At 64.5% G+C, this 21341-nt stretch overlaps 1 protein-coding gene across 1 annotated transcript in view; it reads left to right on the forward strand.

Moving 5' to 3' along the window:
• The window catches only part of HUWE1 (HECT, UBA and WWE domain containing E3 ubiquitin protein ligase 1), a 49623-nt gene that overhangs the window by 23612 nt on the left and 4670 nt on the right, over positions 1–21341 (forward strand). Inside the window, 37 exon segments of the mRNA XM_054001901.1 lie at positions 311–478; positions 1670–1812; positions 2264–2330; positions 2698–2906; positions 3306–3517; positions 3953–4132; positions 4512–4678; positions 5067–5212; positions 5294–5369; positions 5695–5793; positions 5906–6039; positions 6645–6816; positions 7448–7676; positions 8541–8719; positions 9252–9341; positions 9470–9618; positions 9707–9755; positions 10526–10741; positions 10856–11024; positions 11026–11073; positions 11168–11301; positions 11657–11868; positions 12319–12607; positions 13138–13240; positions 14054–14621; positions 15371–15466; positions 15543–15999; positions 16455–16561; positions 16640–16796; positions 16961–17093; positions 17484–17686; positions 17764–17891; positions 18575–18662; positions 19159–19326; positions 19963–20208; positions 20934–21051; positions 21135–21275. Coding sequence (XP_053857876.1) covers positions 311–478; positions 1670–1812; positions 2264–2330; positions 2698–2906; positions 3306–3517; positions 3953–4132; positions 4512–4678; positions 5067–5212; positions 5294–5369; positions 5695–5793; positions 5906–6039; positions 6645–6816; positions 7448–7676; positions 8541–8719; positions 9252–9341; positions 9470–9618; positions 9707–9755; positions 10526–10741; positions 10856–11024; positions 11026–11073; positions 11168–11301; positions 11657–11868; positions 12319–12607; positions 13138–13240; positions 14054–14621; positions 15371–15466; positions 15543–15999; positions 16455–16561; positions 16640–16796; positions 16961–17093; positions 17484–17686; positions 17764–17891; positions 18575–18662; positions 19159–19326; positions 19963–20208; positions 20934–21051; positions 21135–21275 — 6250 coding nt within the window.

Here is a 21341-nt window from a genome sequence, read left to right on the forward strand (position 1 = left end):
CCAGGGGTCCCCCTGTCCCCAAAACATGGGGTCCTGGGAGAGGTTCCTGAAGGGGACTCAGGGGTGCCTCTGTTCCCAAAAATGGGGTCCTGTGCGTCCTTTTAGCCTCAGAGCAGGGGTCCCAGGAGTCTCTCAGACAGAATGGAGGTCCCAGAGGTGCCTCCACCCCCCAAAAACCAGCGTCCCATCTCATCCTCATCCCCACCACACGGCTCCCACAACCCCTCCCCAACCTGACACCGCTGAGGATCCCCCCAAATCCCTGACCCACCCCCCCCATTTCCTCCCCGTTTCCCCCCCAATTTCCCAGCCTCTGACGACGAGTTTGAGAACCTGCGGATCAAGGGGCCCAACGCGGTGCAGCTGGTGAAGACCACGCCGGCCAAGGCGGCCGCGCTGCCGCCCATCCCCGAGCCCATCCGCGACGTCATCTACGACATGCTCAACGCCCTGGCCGCCTACCACGCCCCTGACGAGGGTACGGGGGGCTCGGGGGGCTGGGGGGGCTCGGGGGGAGCAGAGGGAGGAGTGGGGTGCAGGTTGAACTGGATTTGGGGTGTCCTGTTCAATGCCATGCGTGCCCACCATGCCCCTGTGGGTGTCCTGTGTGATGTCCTGGGCCTCTGACAAGGGTCTGGGGGACTCGGGGAACCCCCACAATGGGGGCACACACCCCCAGTGAGGTTTGGGGGGCAGAGGGAGGAGTGAGGTGCATATGGAGCAGGAATTGGGGTGTCCTGTGCGATGTCCTGGGTGCCCACCATGCCCTTGATGAGGGCATAGGGGCTCGGGGGAGCAGAGGGAAGAGTGGGGAGCACGTGGAACTGAAATTGGGGTGTCCTGTGCGATATCCTGGGCCTCTGACAAGGGTTTGGGGGGCTCGGGTCCCCCACAATGGGGGCACACACCCCCAGGGAGATTTGGGGGGTTGTGGAGGGAGGGGAGCACAGGGGGCAAGGATTGGGGGGCACACGAGGAAATTGGGGTGTTCCCAAGGAGCAAGGTAGATGTGGAAAAGGATTTGGGGGTTTTCATATGGGGGGAATTGGGGTGTTCACATGGGGAAGGAATTGGGGTGTCCAAGTGAGAGGAATTGGGGTGTCCATATAGGGAAATTGGGGTGTTTGTACAGGGAAGGAATTGGGGTGTCTGTAAAGACAAGGAATTGGGGCGTTCATACAGGGAAGGAATCAGGGTATCCATATGGGGATGGAATTGGGGTGTCCATATAAGTATGGAATTGGGGTGTCCATAGAGAGAAGGAATTGGTGTGTTCTTGTAAAGGAGTTGAGGTGTTCATACAGAGAAGGAATTGGGGGTACTCCTATAGGGAAGGAATTGGGGTGTTCATATAAAGAAGGAACTGGGGTGTTCATATAGAGAAGGAATTGGGGTGTCCATATAGAGAAGGAATTGGGGTGTTCTTATAGGGAAGGAACTGGGGTGTCCATATAGAGAAGGAATTGGGGTGTTCTTATAGGGAAGGAACTGGGGTGTCCATATAGAGAAGGAATTGGGGTGTTCCTGTAGGGAAGGAATTGGGGTGTCCATATAGGAACGGAACTGGGGTGTCTGTATTAGGCAGCAATCAGGCTGCCCCATCCCCCAGGCATCCTCAGCCCCTCTGGGGGGGTCTCCTGTCCCCCCTGAGCGCCGTGTCCCCGCGCAGGTGACAAGGGGGACCCCAAGAGCGCGGCGCCCAGCGAGGTGAGCCAGCTGCTGTCGGACATTGGGGACGACATGTACCAGCAGTACCGCAGCCTGACCCGGCCCCCCGCCGACTTCGACCCCCCCGCCGGCTTCGCCATCAACGTACGGGGGCTTGGGGGGGGTCCTGGGGGCCTGGGGGGCGGTTTGGGGGGGATGGGGGGTGGTTTAGGGAAGCTGAATGGCGTCTGGGTGTTCGGGGCAGAGGTTTGAGGGGACTGGGAGGGGATTTAGGGGGCCTGGGGTCAGTTTGGGGGGGCTGAAAGGGGATTTGGGGCAGCTGGGAGGGAATTTAGAGGGTTTTGGAGGGGCTGAGGGGTGATTTTGGGGCCTGGGGGGCAATTTGGGGGGGCTGCCCGGGTCTGAGGTGTGGTTTGGGTGGGGCTGGGAGGTGGTTTTGGCAGTCTCGGGGTCAGTTTGGGGGGCTTTGGAGGGCCCAGCATTCCCAGAGTCACTGATATTTGAGAGAGGGGGTAATGGGGGGCTGTGGGGGTATCACTGGGGGTCTGGGGGGTTTTGGGGCCTCCCCAAGCTCTGACCCTCCCCGCTCCCCCAGGCCCAGGTTTTCGCTGCTGACGGAGCCGCGGCTGAGACACCGCCCTCAGGAACCCCCCAGGGAGAAGGTGGCACTGTCCCCTTGAGTCCTCTGGTGTCCCGTGCTTGTCCCTGATGTCCCCTCCTAGCCCTATGACCCCAATACTCCCAACCCCTCCAACATCTTCTCTGTACCCCCACACATCCCAATGTCCCCTCTGTGTCCCCAAGGTCCCTGAGCCCCCCCTGTCCCCTCCATGTCCCCAAGGTCTCCTCCATGTCCTCTGAGGTCCCCTCCGTGTCTTTAAGACTTTCACCATCCCCTCTGCACCCCCTAATGGTGCCCCCTGTGCTCCCTTGTGTCCCCTAAGGATGCTCTCCTCTGCCCCCCGTGTCCCCTGGCACTGTCCCTGTGTCCCCTGAGTGTCCCCTGATGCTGTCCCCATGTCCCCACAGCATCCAGCCCCGAGGAGGGCCGCGAGGGCCGCAAGGAGAAGGAGGGGGAGCGCGGTGAGGAGCGGGGCCGGGCGCGGGGCTCCAAGCCCCTGATGCCCACCTCGACCATCCTGCGGCTGCTGGCCGAGCTGGTGCGCTCCTACGTGGGCATCGCCGCCCTGATCGCCAACTACAGCTACAGCGTGGGCCAGTCCGAGCTCATCAAGGAGGTGACATTGTGGGGACACGGCCATCAGAGGGGCAGGGGACAGGGACAGCCATGCCCCTGTCAGGGTGTGCGTGGGGAGGTTCTGTCACCTCCCTGTGCTTTGGGGTCTGTTGTCACTTCAGGGAGGGGTGTCACTTGTCACCCCTTGAAGAAGGGTGCCTTGTCACCTTGATTGTTAGGGTCCCCTGCTCCCCTGTCACGGGTCCCCTGTACCCCCAGACACCTCAGTCTCACCCCCCTGTGCTCGGGGTCCCCTGTCACCTCACTGATAGGGGTTCCCTGTCCCCCCAAACACCTCAGTCCTGTCCCCTGTGCTCGAGGGTCCCCTGTCCCCTTACCCTGAAGGTCCCCTCTGTCCCCCGGCCGTGGGTGCAGGTGTGTGACCCCTGTGTCCCCCCAGGACTGCAGCGTGCTGGCCTTTGTCCTGGACCACCTGCTGCCCCACCAGCAGAACGCCGAGGACAAGGACACGCCGGCGCTGGCGCGGCTCTTCCTGGCCAGCCTGGCCGCGGCCGGCAGCGGCACCGATGCCCAGGTGGCCCTGGTCAACGAGGTCAAGGCCGCCCTCGGCCGCGCCCTGGCCATGGCCGAGAGCACCGAGAAACACGCCAGGTGTGGGGACAGCTGGGGACAATGTGGGGGCAGCGTGCGGGTACCATGGGGACAGTAGTGTGGGGACAGCTGGGGACAATGTGAGGGACGGCGTGGGGACAATGTGGAGTCACTGCAGAGACAGCCTTGAGGTGACCAATGTCTCTCATCCTCTGTCCCCCACAACATGACCGGTGTCCCTTGTCCCCCTGGAGTGACCGGTGTCAGTGTCCACCCGGAATGACCAGTGTCCCTCTGGAGTGACCGGTGTCCCCCAGTGTCCCTTGTCACTCCAGAGTGTGCCCTGCCCCCCTGAGTGACTGCTGTCCCCCTGGAGTGAACACTATTCCCCAGACCGCCCCCCATCCCCCCCGAGTGACCGCTGTCCCCTGGAGTGACCGCTGTCCCCCCGAGTGACCGCTGTCCCCCCGAGTGACCGCTGCGCTGTCCCCGCAGGCTCCAGGCCGTCATGTGCATCATCAGCACCATCATGGAGTCGTGCCCGTCCACCTCGAGCTTCTACAGCAGCGCGGCCAAGCCGCCCCACAACGGCATGAACAACATCATCCGCCTGTTCCTCAAGAAGGGGCTGGTCAACGACCTGGCCCGTGTGCCCCACAGCCTCGACCTGTCCAGGTGAGGGGCTGAGGGGGTGCCCTGAGGGGTCTGGAGGGGTGTTAAGGGGGTTTGGGGGTGCCTTGAGGGGTTTTCAAGGGTCTTTCGGGGAGCTTGGTTGGGGTCTTGAGGGGTTTTCAGGGATCTTGAGGGGGTTTGGGGGAGCTTCATTGGGGTTCTGGGGGGTTTTGGGGTGTCTTGAGGAGGACCATGATGGATTTGGGGTCACTGCTGGGTTTGGGGGGGGTCCCTGCTGGGTTTGGGGTCCCTGCTGGGTTTGGGGGGGGTCCCTGCTGAGTTTGGGGTCCCTGCTGGGTTTGGGGGGGGGTCCCTACCGGTTCAGGGGTCCCCTCTGGGTTGGGGGTCCGTGCCGGTTGGGGTGCCAGCGCTGCTCCCCCAGCCCCAACATGGCCAACACGGTGAACGCGGCGCTGAAGCCGCTGGAGACGCTGTCGCGCATCGTGAACCAGCCCAGCGGGCTCTTCGGGGCCAAGGGCTCCTCCAGCAAGAGCAAGGCCGAGGGCAACGGGGGCGCCCGCGAGGCGGGGGCCGCGCCCCCCGATGGAGGTACCCCCCCCCTCGGGTCCCCCCACGGCCCCCCGGTGTCACCCACAGCCCCAGTGTCACCCCACAGCCACACCCCCAGTGTCACCCACTGCCCCAGGGGCAGTCACAGCTGCCCCTGATGGAGGTACCACCCCTGGGACCCCCCAGTGTCACCCCATGGCCCCACTGTCACCCCATGGCCCCCCAGTGTCACCCCATGGCCCCACTGTCACCCCATGGCCCCACTGTCACCCCATGGCCACACCACCAGTGTTCCCCCCACACCCCATGACTCCCCAGGGGACCCTCCTGTCCCCCCCCCACCCCCCATGACCCCTCTGCCCCACAGGGGACCCTCCTGCCCCCCCCGTGATCTCTCCTGTTCCCCCTCACCTCCCATGCCCCCCAGGGGACCCCGGGGACCCCGAGCCCCCCGAGGAGGACGCGGAGGCGGCGCAGGCCGAGGCGGCCGACGGGGACATGGACGGCGAGGCCGAGGGGGACACGGTGGTGCTGGCTGGGCAGCCTGAGGGGCTCACTACCCAGGAGATGCAGGTCAGGGACCCCTCCCCAAATCCCCCGAGACCCCCAAGTCCCCCCCCCAGCACCTCCAATCCCCCCCGTGCCCCCCCACAGGTGGAGAATGAGCTGGAGGATCTCATTGATGAGCTGCTGGAGCGGGACGGCGCCGACGGCAACAGCACCATCATTGGTGAGGGACAGCAGAGTGACCACTGGACAGCAGGGTGACCACTGGACAGCAGGGTGACCACTGGACAGCAGAGTGCTGGGCAGCAGAGTGACCGCTGGACAGCAGAGTGCTGGACAGCAGAGTGCTGGACAGCAGAGTGACCACTCGACAGTAGGGTGACCACTGGACATCAGGGTGAGGTCTCCCCAGGACATAGGGGTCACTCCTGGACATCAGGGTGACTCCCAGGACATCAGGGTGACCCCAGGATATCAGGGTGACTCCCAAGACATCAGGGTGACCCCAGGACATCAGGCTGACCCCTGGCCATGTTCCCTGTCCCCAGTGAGCCGCTCAGCCGAGGACGAGTCGCAGGAGGACGTCCTGATGGACGAGGCCCCGTCCAACCTCAGCCAGGCCTCCACGCTGCAGGCCAACCGTGAAGGTGGGCACGGGGGTTTTGGGGTTTGGGGGGCACTGGGAGGGACTGGGAGGATTTAGGGGTGTCCCTGGGGGGGTCTCAGGGTCCTACAGACCCCCTCAACCCCTCCCCACAGATTCCATGAACATCCTGGACCCCGAGGATGAGGAGGAGCATACGCAGGAGGAAGACAGCAGCGGCAGCAATGAGGACGAGGACGACAGCCAGGACGAGGAAGAAGAGGAGGAGGAGGAGGATGAGGATGATCAGGTGGGGTTAAAGCACTGAGGGCCCTCCCAAAACTCGAGGGTGCCCCCAAAACATTGGGGTCACCCTCAAAGGTTGGGGTCCCCCCTAAATAACAGGGTCTTCTCTGTAACTGTGCCCCTGTTTTGGGGTGGGATGCTCTGTTTTGGGTCAAAGTGCCCCAGTTTTTGGTCTGGGGGTCCTTTGGGCCATTTCGGGTCAGGGTCCTCCCATATTTGGGGTCAGGAGTTCTGTTTTGGGGTTGGGGTTCCCTGTTTTGGGTCAGAGTGTCCCCAATTCTGGGTCAAGGGTTGCTCTTTTTGGTCAGGGGTGATATTTTGGGTCAGGGTGCCCTGTTTTGGGTCAGGGGGTGTCTTTTGGGGGTTATTTAGGGTCAGGGAACCCCCATTTTGGGGGTCAGGGGTGTCATTTGGGGTTTGGTGCCCTGTTTTGGGTCAAGATGCCCCCAGTTTGGGGTCAGGGGGTGCTATTTTGGGTCAGGGTACCCCCAATTTTGGGTCAGGATTGCTGTTCTGGGGCAAAATGCCCTAGTTTTGGATCAGGGGGGGCTATTTTGGGCCAAAACCCCCCAATTTGGGGCCTGCTGACCCCCTGGCGGGCCCTGCCAGGACGATGAGGAGGGCGAGGAAGGTGAGGAGGAGGAGGATGATGATGATGGCTCGGAGATGGAGCTGGATGAGGATTACCCCGACATGAACGCCTCGCCCCTCGTGCGCTTCGAGCGCTTTGACCGCGATGATGACCTCATCATTGAGTTTGACAACATGTTCTCCAGCCCCAGTATGGCACTGGGGGGCACTGGGAGGGACTGGGATAGACTAGGAGGGGACTGGAGGGCACTGGGAGGGAATTGGGAGGGGACTGGGGGGCACTGGGAGGGAATTGGGAGGGACTGGGAGAGACTGGGAGGGGATTGAGAGGGAATTGGGAGAGACTGGGAGGGAACTGGGAGGCACTGGGAGGAAAAAAATGGGGTGTCTCCACCCCATTTGTCACCTTGGGGGGGTCAGGAAAGGGTCACACCCTCCCCCCAGCCCCCCAGTTGTGTCTCCCTGTGGTTTTTGGGGTGTTTTCACTGCCTGACCCCCAATTCCTCCCTGTGGTTTTTGAGGTGTTTCCCAATTCCCCCCTGTGGTTTTTGGGGTGTCTGACCTCCCTTCTAATTACTCCCTGTGGTTTTTGAGGTGTTTCCCAATTCCCCCCTGTGGTTTTTGGGGTGTGTCTGATCCCCTGTTTCCCCCCTCCCTGTGGTTTTTGGGGTGTCTGACCCTTCATTTCCCCCCTCCCCGTGATTTTTGGGGTGTCTGACCCTTCATTTCCCCCCTTCCCGTGATTTTTGGGGTGTCTGACCCCTCATTTTCCCCTTCCCCGTGATTTTTGGGGTGTCTGACCCCCTGTTTTCCCATTCCAGCTGACATCCCGCCGTCCCCCGGGAACATCCCTGCCAGCCACCCTCTGCTGGTGCGGCACGCGGAGCACGGGGGGCTGGGGCTGGGGGCTGGCCCGGGGGGCGCCCGCCTGGCCCAGGGGCTCGGCCGGAGCCAGCGCACGCTGCGGCAGCTCACGGCCAACGCCGGCCACACCATCCACGTCCACTACCCGGGGGCACGGCAGCCAAACCCCCCCCTGATCCTGCAGCGGTGAGTGACCACTGCTGGCAGTGTCCAGAGACCCCTGAGGGTCACCCAACCCCCCCTGGGAACACCCCCAAACCCTGCAGGGAACACCCCTAAACCTCCCCTGATCCTGCAGCGGTGAGTGACCACTGCTGGCAGTGTCCAGAGACCCCTTGGGGTCATCCAGACCCCTCCAGGGAACACCCCCAAATGCCCCTCTCATTCTCCAGCAGTGAGTGACCACTCCTGGTGATGTCCAGAGACCCCTTGGGGTCATCCAGACCCCCTTGGAGTCACCCAGACCCCCTTGGGAACCCCCCAAACCCCCTTGGGGTCACCCAAACCCGAACCCCCCTGGGAACACCCCCAAACCCCCTTGGGATCATTCAAACCCCCCTGGGAACACCCCAAACCCCCTTGGGGTCGCTCAAATCCCCCTGGGAATCCCCATCCACTACCTGGGCTTGTGCCACAGCCCTTCCCTGGCTTCCTACAGCCCCAACTGGGGCTCTCACAACCCCAATCTGGGGCCTGACAGCTCCCCAACACCCCGGTTAACACCCCCTGACCCCCTCTGAAGCCCCTGTGCCCCCTCCCCAGGCTCCTGGGCCCCTCGGTGGCCGCAGACATCCTGCAGCTGAGCAGCAGCCTCCCGCTGCAGAGCCGGGGTGTATCCCCAGCTGGGGGTCCCACAGCTCCCCTCAAGCCCCCCAGACACTCCCCTGACCCCCTGTGCCCCCTCCCCACGCTCCAGGTCCCCTCAGCGGCCGCAGACATCCTGCAGCTGAGCAGCAGCCAGGCTGTGCCCCCAACCGGGGGTCTCACAGCCCCAACCAGGGGTCCAACACCCCCGTGAATGCCCCCTGACCCCCTGTGCCCCCTCCCCAGGCTCCTGGGCCCCTCGGCGGCTGCAGACATCCTGCAGCTGAGCAGCAGCCTCCCGCTGCAGAGCCGGGGCCGGGCGCGGCTGCTGGTGGGCAACGAGGACGTGCACATCATCGCCCGCTCCGACGACGAGCTGCTGGACGACTTCTTCCACGAGCAGGGCAGCGCGGGCAGCCAGGCAGGCGAGTGGGCACACCTGGGGGCACGGGGGGACACCTGGGCACACCTGGGGGCATGGGGGGGCACCTGGGGACATGGGGGGACACCTGGGGACATGGGGGGATACCTGGGGACACCCACAGCCAGGCAGGCGAGTGGGCACACCTGGGTACACAGCGGGACAGCGAGAGACCCCCGAAACATGGCACAGACACGGGGACACAGCAGGGGCGGGGCCTGAAGAGGGGGTGGGGCTTAAGAGGGTGTGGTCTGTCCAGAAGGGGTGGGGCTTAAATGTATGGTGGGTGGGGGTTAAGGCGTCAGTGGGAAAGGGGTGAGGCTTAATGGGGTGTGGTCTGTGGGGAAGGGGTGGGGGTTAAGGGGTGGGGTCTATGGGTTTTAGGGGCATGGTCTGGTGGGTTTAAGGGGGTGTGGTCTGGGGGGAAGTGGGCTTGGCTGATTGACAGTCTTGGGGTGGGTGGGTGGGCTGAGATGGGTGTGGTCCCATTGGGGGGGCGTGGCCTCTGCAGCTTCCAAAGCTCCCATCCCCCCCAGGGACCCTGTCCAGCATCCCCACGGCCTTGACGCGCTGGACCGAGGAGTGCAAGGTCCTGGATGCTGAGAGCATGCACGACTGCGTGTCCGGTGAGACCCCTGGGACCCCCCGGGCAGCCCCCAGAGCCCCGAGCCTCACCCTTCCTTCCCCTCCAGTGGTCAAGGTGCCTATCCTGGGGGTCCCACAGACCTCAAACCCCCCCATTTCCCCCCCACAGTGGTCAAGGTGCCCATCCTGGCCCGGCTGGAGGCGCTGCGGGACGAGGAGCTGGACGAGCGGCGCGAGAAGCGCCGGCGCCAGGCGGCCGAGGACGAGGCCAAAGGCGCCGAGCGCGGCCCCGAGGACAAGGACGGGGCAGAGACCCAGGTGAGAGACCCCCAAAAAATCCCCCAAAACCTCCCCGGGATGTGGGGAAGGGTCTCTCCTTCATTCCCCACCTTCCCGTCTCCCGCAGGACGCGGCGTCCAAAGCCGGCCCCGCTTCGGCCGACGTCACCCCCCCAGGTAAATCCCCCCAGCTCACCTGGACCCCTCCAAACCTTTCAGCGGCCGGACCCCCCCAAAAAAACCCCCGAATCCCCCCCTGGAGCTGGCGCCGCGCGGGCTGAGGTAGTAGATTGTATAGTTGGAGGGTCACACCCCCGTCTCGGAGATAACTATACATTCTACTGTCTTCCTCGCGCGGCGCGCGCCGCCGGAGCCGGGGGGTCCCGGGGGGGCTGCAGCGGCGGGGGAGGGGGGTTAGAGATCCCCCCACCCCACCAGCACATCCAGGATAGGGGCAGAATGGGGTTAAAATGGGGAAATGGGGTGGTTTTGGGGGGTTTAAAGGGTTTTCTGGGTTTTTTTGGGGAGGGGTTTAATGGGGAGTTTTAGGGGGTTTGGAGGGGGTTGATGGAATTTGGGGGGTGGTTTAGCTCTAGGGGTGGGATGTGCCCTGCCCTAAATTGTTTCCTCCCCCTCCCTCAAAATTATCTCTACCCCTAAATTTTTTCCTCCCCCTAAATTGTCTCCTCCCCAAAATTTTCTCCTCCCCCTAAATGATTTTCTCCCAATCCAAATTGTCTCTTCACCCCCTAAAATTGTCTCCTTCCCCCCAAACCCCCTCCTATTCCCACTGGGATCCCCTCTCATTTTAGGGCACAGCTGAATGTCTGGGATTCCCCAAAATGGGGAAGAAAGGGAGGTTTTGGGGTGCGGGGCAGGGGGGCTCCCAAATTTCTGGGTCCCCCCCAATGTTGATCCCTGCGTGTGTCCCACCCCCCCCCTCCCAGAACACAGCGGGACCCCGGGAGAGACCCCCCCTCCCGGTCCCCACCGGACACTGGTGATGCTGGAACCGACGCCGACCCCCCCAGACCCCCCCCCAGGAGCCCCCCAAATCCCCACTCGCCCCCCTCAGCCCCCCGAACACGAAGAGGGGGGGCCTGGACGACCCCCCCAAGATGCCGAAGCCACTCAGATGGAGCTGTCACCCGCTCCCACCATCAGTAAGTGCTCGGTTTTTGGGGGGATCCCCTGGATTCTTGGGGTTTTTCTCCTTTTTTGGGGTGGGGGGAAGTCTCCCTGGATTTGGGGGGCTCCAGTGTCCTGTCCCCCCCCAGCGTCGCTGTCCCCAGAGCGGGCGGAGGACTCGGATGCGCTGACGGCCGTGAGCAGCCAGCTGGAGGGGTCCCCCATGGACACCTCGAGTTTGGCCTCCTGCACCTTGGAAGAATCGGGGGGAGCTCCCCCTGCCCCCACAGCCCCCCCAAAACCCCCCCGGAACCCCCCAGGGACCCCCTCCTGCCCCCCCCGACACCGCTCAGCCTCCGGACGATAGGTGAGAGCCTCCCCTTCCCCCTCAGCTCTGTCAGTGGGAAACAGGGGGGGTTGTGGTTTTGGGGTGTCCCCCCCCTCACTGATGTCACCCCCAGCTCCCCCCCGGCCTCATCCTCGGAGAGTTCGTCCACCCGGGACTCGGCCGGGGCCATTTCCGGGGCCGACTCGCGAGGGATCCTGGAGGAGCCGCTGCCGTCCACCAGCAGTGAGGAGGAGGATCCGCTGGCCGGTCAGTGACACCCCTGTGTCCCCTGTCACTGGTCAGTGACACTCCTGTGTCCCCTGTCACTGGTCAGTGACACCCCTGTGTCCCCTCTGGCTAGTCAGTGCCACCTCCCCCCACCCCTCTGTCACCCTCCAGAATCCCCTGTCCCCCCAAGGGTTTTTAGGGGTGTCCCTGGAAGATTTCAGGGTGTCCCCAGATGTTTTTAGGGCTGTCCCTGATGGTTTCGAGGTGTCCCTGAGGGATTTCATGGTGTCCCCAAAGGTTTTTAGGGACATCCCTGGGGGGTTCCAGGGATTTTCAGGGCATCCCTAGAGACACCCAGGGTGGGTGTCCCCAACATGTCCCCACCATGTCACAGGGATCAGCCTCCCCGAGGGCGTGGATCCCTCGTTCCTGGCGGCGCTGCCGGACGACATCCGGCGGGAGGTGCTGCAGAACCAGCTGGGGATCCGCCCGCCCGCGCGGGCCCCGCCCGCCGCCAGCCCCGCCCCACCCGTGGTGGCCAACCCCGGCCTCACCGAGGTCAGCCCCGAGTTCCTGGCGGCGCTGCCCCCGGCCATCCAGGAGGAGGTGGGTGTGGTCGTGGTCTGGGCAGGGCTATGGGTTGGGTGTGGTCTTGGGGTGGGGCTATGTGAAGGGTGTGGTTTTGGGGTAGGGCTAAAGGGTGGGTGTGGTGTCTTGGGGTGTGGCCTCTTTGGGTGTGTCCACATGGGGGTGTGGCCTTTTTGGGGTGTATCTATGGGGTGTGGCCTCTTTGGGACATGTCCCCATGGTGATGTGGTCTCTCAGGGTGTGGCCTCTTTGGGACACGCCCCCTTAGGGGTGTGGCCTCTTTTGGCCGTGTCCCCATAGGGGTGTGGCCTCTTCAGGTGTGGCTTCTTTGGTGCGTGTCCCTGTAGGGGTGTGGCCTATTTGGGGCGTGGTCTCTCAGGGTGTGGCCTCCTTGGGGCGTGTCCCCATGTGGGCGTGCCCCCGCGGGCCCTGTCCGGTCCGGCCGTGTCCCAGCGCTGTCCCCCACAGGTGCTGGCGCAGCAGCGGGCGGAGCAGCAGCGGCGGGAGCTGGCTCAGGCCACGGGCTCGGACGCGCCCATGGACCCGGTGACGTTCATCCAGACGCTGCCGTCCGAGCTGCGGCGCTCGGTGCTGGAGGACATGGAGGACTCGGTGCTGGCCGTGATGCCGCCGGACATCGCGGCCGAGGCGCAGGCGCTGCGGCGCGAGCAGGAGGCGCGGCAGCGGCAGCTCATGCACGAGCGCCTCTTCGGCCACTCCAGCACCTCGGCGCTCTCGGCCATCCTGCGCAGCCCCGGTGAGGGGGGGGGCCTGTCCTGCTGCCCCCCGAATCCCTCTGTGTCCCCTACAATTCCCTCTGATCCTCAGATCCCTCTATGTCCCCCCAACTTCACTGTGTCCCCCACAATTCTCTCTGCCCCCCCTCCAGTTCCCTCCATGTTCCCAATTCTTTCCGCCCCCCCCAATTCCTTCAGCCCCCGTCCAGTTTCCTCTGCCCCCCATTCCCTGTGTCCCCACTCTGATTCTCTCAGTCTCCCCCTGTCCCCAGTGTGTGACGCATCTGTGGTGTCCCTGCTGTGTGACATGTTCTCAGTGTGTGACATATCCCCAGTGTTGCCAGTGCATGACACATTCCCAGTGTGTGAAAAATCCCTGTTGTCCCTGCTGTGTGACACATCCCCAGTCCGTGCCGTGTCCCTGCTGTGTGACACATCCCTGGTGCCCCCAGTCCGTGCCGTGTCCCTGCTGTGTGACACATCCCTGGTGTCCCCAGTCTGTGCCGTGTCCGTCCTGTGTGACACCAGTGTCCTGTCCCTGTCCCCGCAGCGTTCACCAGCCGGCTCAGCGGGAACCGGGGCGTTCAGTACACGCGGCTGGCGGTGCAGAGGGGGGGCACCTTCCACATGGGGGGCACCGGCACCCACAGCAGGTCAGTGGTCATTAGGTCATTTTGGGGTCAGTCTCAGCTGTCCCCCCCCAGGCCAGTGGGCGGCAGCATGGACAGGGCAGTTTGGGGTCAGTCTGGGGCTGACTTGGTGCTGTTCAGGGTCAGTCTGGGACTGATTTGGTGCTCAGTTTGGGGTCAGTCTGGGACCGATTTGGTGCTCAGTTTGGGGTCAGTCTGGGACCGATTTGGTGCTCAGTTTGGGGTCAGTCTGGGACTGATTTGGTGCTCAGTTTGGGGTCAGTCTGGGGCTGGTTTGGTGCTGTGGTTTGGGTCACTTTGGGTCACTTCTGGCTCTCACACATCCCCAGGCCGGTGGGCAGCAGTGTGGACAGGGCAGTTCAGGGTTGGTTTGGGGCTGGTTTGGTGTTCAGTTTTCAGTCAGTTTGGGTTCAGTCTGGGGCTGGTTTGGCACTCAGTTTTGGCTCAGTTTGGGGTCAGACTGGGGCTGGTTTGGTGCTCAGTTTGGGGTCAGACTGGGGCTGATTTGGTGCTCAGTTTGGGGTCAGACTGGGGCTGGTTTGGTGCTCAGTTTGGGTCCAGTCTGGGGCTGGTTTAGTGCTCTGTTTTGGGTCACTTTGGGTCACTTCTGCTGTCACACATCCCCAGGCCAGTGGGCAGCAGCGTGGACAGCACAGTTTGGGGTCTGTTTTGGGTCAGTTTGGGTCACTTCTGCCTCTCACACATCCCAGGCCAGCAGCCAGCAGCGTGGACCAGGCAGTTTGGGGTCTGATTTTGGGCCAGTTTGGGGTCTGTTTTGGGTCACTTTGGGTCACTTCTGCCTCTCACACATCCCAGGCCGGCGGGCAGCAGCGTGGACAGCCTGCTGCGCCTGCGCGGGCGGCTGCTGCTGGACCACGAGGCTCTGTCCTGCCTGCTGGTGCTGCTCTTCGTGGACGAGCCCAAGCTGAACACGAGCCGCCTGCACCGCGTCCTGCGCAACCTCTGCTACCACGCTCCCACGCGGGGCTGGGTGGTCCGCAGCCTGCTGTCCATCCTGCAGCGCAGCAGCGAGAGCGAGCTGTGCCTCGAGACCCCCCGCGGGACCCCCGGGCCGGGCGCCGAGGAGCGGCCGCGCGGCCGCGCCGGCGGGAGCCGCGCCGGGCCCGGCTCGGCCGCGGAGCCGCGCGGGCTGGACCTGCTGCACCGCATGGAGTCGCGCAGCTCCGGCCAGCTCTCCTGGCTGTCCGTGTCCATGGACGCCGCCTTGGGCTGCCGGACCAACATCTTCCAGATCCAGCGCGTGCCCGGCCGCAAGCACACGGAGAAGCACGCGGCGGCCGCCGGCTCCGCCGTCCACATCCACCCCCAGGCCGCGCCCGTGGTGTGCCGGCACGTGCTGGACACCCTCATCCAGCTGGCCAAGGTGGGGGTGTTCGGGGTTCTTTGGGGGAATTGGGGAACTTTATTGGGTTTTTGGGAGGTTTCTTGAGGGTTTTTTGCCACGTTAAGGGGTGGTTTGGGGATCTCCAGGGGAAATTTGGGAAATTGGGGAACGTTATTGGGTTTTTGGGAGGTTTCTTGAAGGTTTTTTGGTATGTTAAAGGGTGCTTTGGGGGAAATTGGGGAACACTAAAGCACATTATTGGGTTTCTGGGATGTTCTTTGAAGTTTTTTTGGCATGTTAAGGGGTGGTTTGGGGAAATTGGGGAACACTAGAGTGCATTATTGGTTTTCTGGGATGTTCCTTTAAGGTTTTTTGGCACGTTAAGGGGTGGTTTGGGCATCTTTGGGGGAAATTGGGGAACACTAGAGCTTGGTATTGGGTTTCTGGGAGATTCCTTAAGTGTTTTGGGGGGCACTGGGACATTTTGGGGTGTACCAGGGCACATTAAGGGGTAGCTGGGGGCCTCTGGGGGTCACTGGGGAAAGCTGTGGGGGAACTAGAACGTTCCATAGGGAAGCTGAGGGCCCCCCCACACCTGAGGGCACAACTGGGGGGTCTCTCCCCACACTTGGGGTCCCTCCCAGTGGCACAGGGAGCATCATCTGGCAGGGGGGAGGATCCCCAAAACCTGTGTGGGGCCTGGGGGTGACTGAGGCCTCCTGGGGTGGGGGGCATAGGGGACTCCGGGGTGGTTTTGGTGTTTTCAGCACCCTTGTGTTCCCCCCCAGGTCTTCCCCAGCCACTTCACCCAACAACGAGGCCGAGACCCCGCCACCGACCCGGAGCGCGACCGCGGCCCCCCGAAATCCGGAGGCAGCCCTTGCCCTCCCCCACCCCCCCAAACCCCCCCAGCACCCCCACCCCCTCCCCCCCTCCACCGGCGCCCCCTCCCCAGCCCAGCCCCCCCAATCCCAATCCGGCTCGCTGTCCACCGATTTTTGGGACCTGCTGGTCAAGCTGGACAACATGAACGTGAGCCGGAAGGGGAAGGGGTCGGCGCGGGCGGGGGGCGGCGGGGGCGGCCCCGAGCCCGAGGCGGCCGGGGGGGGCCTGGAGGCGTCGCCGCTGGGGCAGCTGATGAACATGCTGTCCCACGGCGTCATCCGCCGCAGCCCCCTCCTCACCGAGAAGCTGCTGCGCCTCCTGTCCCTCATCTCCATCGCCCTCCCCGAGGGGGGCAAGGCCGGCGAGGGGGGGGCAGCGCCCCAGAACGGAGCCCCCGCCCCCCCCGCGCCCGCCCCGCCCGCTGGAGGGGCTGGGACAGGGACGGGGGCGGGGGCGGCCGCAGCGCCCGGGAGCCCCCCGGGACAGGGGGGCAACGGAGGAGGAGGAGCGGCCACGGCTGGGGGAACCGCGGGTGAGTGTGGGGACAGGGACGGGGACAGGGGGACAGGGAGGGGGACAGGGATGGGGACAGGGATGGGGACAGGGAGGGGGACAGGGATGGGGACAAGGAGACAGGGTGGAGACAGGGACGGGGAAAGGGACGGGGACGGGTGGGAATGTGGGGACATGGGGACAGAGATGAGGGCATTGGAATGAGGAAGGGGATGGGGACAGGGATGGGAATGGGATGGGGGGACAGGGGTGGGAGCATAGGGATGGGGACATGGAGACAGGGATGGGATACGAGGATAAGGGAGAGGGATAGGACATGGATGAGATGTGGTGACAGGGATGGCACACGGGGACAGGGACGCAGGGGGTCACGACAGGCACAGGGAGCAGCCTGGGTGGGGTGGGGATGGCATCTCGGTGTCATCTCCCACCCACTGCCACCACCCCCCACCACCGTGTCCCCGCTGTCCCCAGCCCCTGCCAAGAGCTCCAAGTCCCCTGCCAAGGTCCCCGAGGGTAGCCCCGACCCTCGGCTGGCGGCCACGGGCCTGACCGAGAGCCAGCTCCAACTCTCCGTGGAGGTACCAGGAGGGCTGTGCTGGGCAGGGGGGGTGTCCTGCTGTCCCCAGGTGTCCTCAACCCCCCTGTGCCTCCCCCAGGTGCTGACGTCGCACTCGTGCTCGGAGGAGGGGCTGGAGGACGCGGCCAATGTCCTGCTGCAGCTGTCGCGGGGGGACGCGGGGACAAGGGACACGGTGCTGCGGCTGCTGCTCAGCGGGGCCCGGCAGCTGGGGGGGGCCCTGTGCCGCCAGATTGGTGAGGGGGGGGTCCTGTGTGAGGGGCGGGTCTTGGAGAGGGTCTGCCACCAGACCAGTGGGGGGGCCTTAAGTGGGTGGGGTGAGGGTGGTCACTGGTCAGTGGGGGGTGCCCTGTGGTCAGTGGGGGTGGTCAGAGGGGTCCCAGCCCGTGCCACCCCCCAGGGACACTGCTGGCCGAGCTCCGTGAGTACAACCTGGAGCAGCAGCGGCGGGCACAGCTCGAGGCCCCGTCCCCCGAGGGGCTCCCCGAGGAGCAGCCCCCCAGCGCCAAGCTCAAGGGCAAAATGCAGAGCCGGTGAGTGCCCACACACCCTGGGGCCTGGCATGGCTGCTGTCCCTGTCCTGGGCACGGTGGCACCTCCTGTCCTTGTCCTGGACACCACTGACCCCTCCTATCCCTGTCTGGGGTCCCTGGTGATGACCACTGTCCCTGCCATTCCGCCTTGTCCCCACTGCTGACCATTGTCCTGCGATGCATCTTGGTCCCACCAACGACCACTCCCCGTTGTCCCTGCCGATGACCACTGCCCACTCCCTGTTGCCCCACCGATGACCACTGCCCGTTCCACTTGGTCCTACTGATGACCATTCCCCCTTACCACTGCCCTTTCCCCACGTCCCCACTGCTGACCGCTGTCCCCACCATTCCTCTGCTCCCCCCCTGACCCCTGTGCTGTCCCCCCAGCTTCGACACGGCCGAGAGCGTGGTCATCGTGGCGTCTCAGAAGCGCGCTCTGGGCGGCCGGGAGCTGCAGCTGCCCTCCATGTCCGTGCTGACCTCCAAGACGTCCACGCAGCGCTTCTTCCTGCGCGTGCTGCAGGTCATCATCCAGCTGCGCGACGACACGCGCCGGGCGCACCGCAAGGCCAAGCAGCCCGGCCGGCTGGGTAAGGGCCGCTGCGGCCGCCCCCGCTGACCGCTGACCGCTCCCCGCGCTGACCGCTGACCGCGCTTGTGCCCGCAGGCGCCGCGGGGCTGGGGGCGGCCGGCAGCATCCAGGCCGCCGTCCGGCAGCTGGAGGCCGAGGCCGACGCCATCATACAAATGGTACGTGAGGGCCAGAGGGCCCGGAGGCGGCAGCAGGGAGACACGGTTAGCACGGCCGCCTTCCTCCACCCTGCCCTGCTCTTCCTCACGCTCCTGTGCGCTCTGTCCTGGCCTCCTTGGCCTCCTCCTTGTCATCCTCGGCCTCCCCGCCCCCCCTGCCTCATCATCTTCACCCCCTTCTCCTCATCCTTGGCCTCCCCGGCCCCCCCCGCTTCTCATCATCCTCATCATTCTCACTCCCTTCTCATCATCATCCTCACCTCCTCCTTGTTATCCTCAGGCTCCCCAACCCTCTCCTCCTCATCATCCTCACCCCCTCATCATCCTCGTCCTGCCCCTTCCTCCTGCCCTGCTCTTCCTCCTGTTCCTGTGCCCCCTCATCCTCCCATCCCTGACCTTCCTCAACATCCTCATCCTCATTCTCCCATCCCCTCCTAATCCCCTCCCCTCCTGCCCCCACTCCCTCACAGCCTTCCTCCCTCTATGTCCTGCTTGACCCCATCATTATTCTCACCTTCCTCTTCATCATCTTCATCTTTTTCTTCATCCTCTTCCATCTTCATCATCATCCTCCTCTTTCTCCTTCCCATTCCCCTCCTGCTTCTCCCCCCGCGGCTCCCAGCCCACTCCCCCCCCCCCCCAGTTTCGGGGTCCCCCTGGCCCGGGGGGGCTCTGGGGGATCCCCTGGGGGGGTCCTGGCCCCCTAAAGCCGCCGCCGTCCCCCCCAGTCGGAGGCCGGGCCCGCGGACGCCGTCCCCCGGCGCGAGGAGTCGCCCATGGACGTGGACCAGCCCTCGCCCGCCCCGCAGGACGTGGGTGAGAACCCCCCCAGTCACCCTCCAGTACAGCCCAGTGCCACCCAGTGCATCCCAGTCACCTCCCAGTGCCATCCAGTCACAGTCCAGTATGGCCCAGCATCACCCAGTCACCCCAAGTGCTGCCCAGTCACACTTCTGTATGGCTCAGTCACCCCCCAGTGTCACCCAGTCACCCCCCGTGCCACCACTGGGGTCATCCCCCGTCCTGGGCTGCTGCTGGTGCAGGGCCATCCCAGTATCACTGCAGTGGGTGGTACTGGTGGGGTTGGGTGGCAGTGGTTTGGTGGCACTGGTGGAGTTGGGTGGCAGTGGTGGGGTGGCACTGGTTGGGAGGGGTGGCACTGGTGGGTTGTCATTGGTTGGGTGGCACTGGTTGGGATGGGTGGCACTGGTTGGGTTGGGTGGCACTGGTGAGGTGGCACTGGTGGGGTGGCACTGGTTGGGATGGGTGGCACTGGTCACACGGGGATGTCCTGACCGTGTCCCCCCGCCAGGCCCCGAGGCCGCGCAGGGCGGGGACCGGGACCGGGACAGGGACAGGGAGGAGCGGCCCCCGGAGCTGCCCCTGCTGAGCGAGCAGCTGAGCCTGGACGAGCTGTGGGACATGCTGGGAGAGTGCCTCAAGGAGCTCGAGGAGTCCCACGACCAGCACGCCGTGCTCGGTGCGTCACCCCAAATCCTGGGGGCCCCAAATCCTGGGGAGGGACCCCAAAACCACAGGGGTGACCCTAAATCCTCATGAGAGGGGGCTGGAACCTCTGTTCCAGACTGTTCTCCCCCCATCAAGGGGTGTTCCCACCTCCACCCCATAGCATTCCCCCCATCCTTGGATATCCCCCCAGTTCTGGGATGTTCCCTTCCCCTATTCCAGTGTGTCCCCCTCCCCATCCCAGGGTGTTCCCCTCCACCTCCATACCATTTTGTCCCCCTGTTCCATTCCCACCCCGCTCACCCTGCACTGTCCTCGTCCCACACCACCCCACTTACCCACACTGTCCCTGTCCCCCACCCCACTGACCCCACAGTCTCTTGTCCCATGCCCCCTGCTGACTTTGTGCTGTCCTCTTGCCCCATGCTGCCCGCTGACCCCACTCTGTCCCCATGCTGTCCCCCTGCCCCACACCACTCGCTGACCTCACCCTGACCCCGTGCTGTCCCCGTGCTGTCCCTGTGCTGTCCCCCTGCCCCACACCGCCCACTGTCCCCATGCTGTCCCCCTGCCCCACGCTGCCCGCTGTCCCCACGCTGTCCCCGTGCTGTCCCCGTGCCCCACGCCGTCGCTGACCCCTGTCCCTCAGTGCTGCAGCCGGCCGTCGAGGCGTTTTTCCTGGTGCACGCCACGGAGCGCGAGAGCCGCCCGCCGGTGCGGGACACGCGGGAGAGCCAGCTGGCACACATCAAGGACGAGCCACCGCCGCTGTCCCCCGCGCCCCTCACCCCCGCCACCCCCTCCGCCCTGGACCCCTTCTTCTCGCGGGAGCCCTCGGCCATGCACATCTCGGCCAGCCTGCCCCCGGACACGCAGAAATTCCTGCGCTTCGCCGGTGAGCCGGGGCACCACGGGGCACCGGGGATTGGCAAAGCGGGGAAAGGCTTTGGGAATGTGGGGACGGGGTTTGGAAGGGTCAAGGAAGGGTTTTAGCGGGGCTGAAGGCAGCTTGGAGGGTGTTTAGGGGCTTTGGGGGCAGTTTTGGGGGAGTTTAGGATGTGGGGAATGGCATTGGGATGTGAGGAGGTGCTTTTGGGGGCTGAAGGCAGCTTGGAGGGTGTTTGGGGGGCCACCGGAGGGGGGTTTGGGGATTGGGAAAGTGGGGAAGGGGTTAGGAAGGGTTTTGAGGGGGGTGGAGGCAGCTTGGAGGGTGTTTGGGGGAGCTTAGGGTGTGGGGAAGGGGATTGGGACTGTGAGGAGGGAGTTTGGGGGATTTGAGAGGGGTTTTGGGGACGTTGGGAAGCGGTTTGGGGGAACCCCAAGGCTTCGGGAGGATGAATTTGGGGGAACCCCAAGTCTTCGGAAAGGGGGAATTTGGGGGAACCCCAAAGCTTTGGGGAGGGAAAATTCGGGGGATTTTTGGGCTCCTCAAGTCTTTGGCAAGGGGCAATTCGGGGAGGGTGAATTTGGGGGATTTTTGACCCCCTCAACACTTTGAGGTCCATGCAAGCCAAGAACGGGGCCACCAACGGCTCATTCCGGGACCACAACCGTAGGGCATTCCACAAGGGGGGTTCCCCTACTTGGGGACACCCCCAAACCCCTTTTCCCTCCCCCCAGAGACCCACCGGACGGTGCTGAACCAGATCCTGCGGCAGTCCACCACGCACCTGGCCGACGGCCCCTTCGCCGTGCTGGTCGATTACATCCGCGTGCTGGACTTCGACGTCAAGCGCAAGTGCGTGGCCTGGGGGGAGGGTCCCAGGAGGGGGGTCCCGGGGGTCCCACAGCCCCTGACACCCCTTTTTTTGCCCTGGCCAGGTATTTCAGGCAGGAGCTGGAGCGCCTGGACGAGGGGCTGCGCAAGGAGGACATGGCCGTGCACGTCCGGCGCGACCACGTCTTCGAGGATTCGTACCGGGAGCTGCACCGCAAATCCCCCGAGGAGATGAAGAACCGCCTGTGAGAACCCCGGAGACACCCCAAAATACCTCCTGGGAACCCCAAAATACCCCCTGGGCACCTCAA

Source organism: Vidua macroura, chromosome 33 (assembly GCF_024509145.1).
Source record: "Vidua macroura isolate BioBank_ID:100142 chromosome 33, ASM2450914v1, whole genome shotgun sequence".
Lineage (NCBI taxonomy): Eukaryota > Metazoa > Chordata > Aves > Passeriformes > Viduidae > Vidua > Vidua macroura.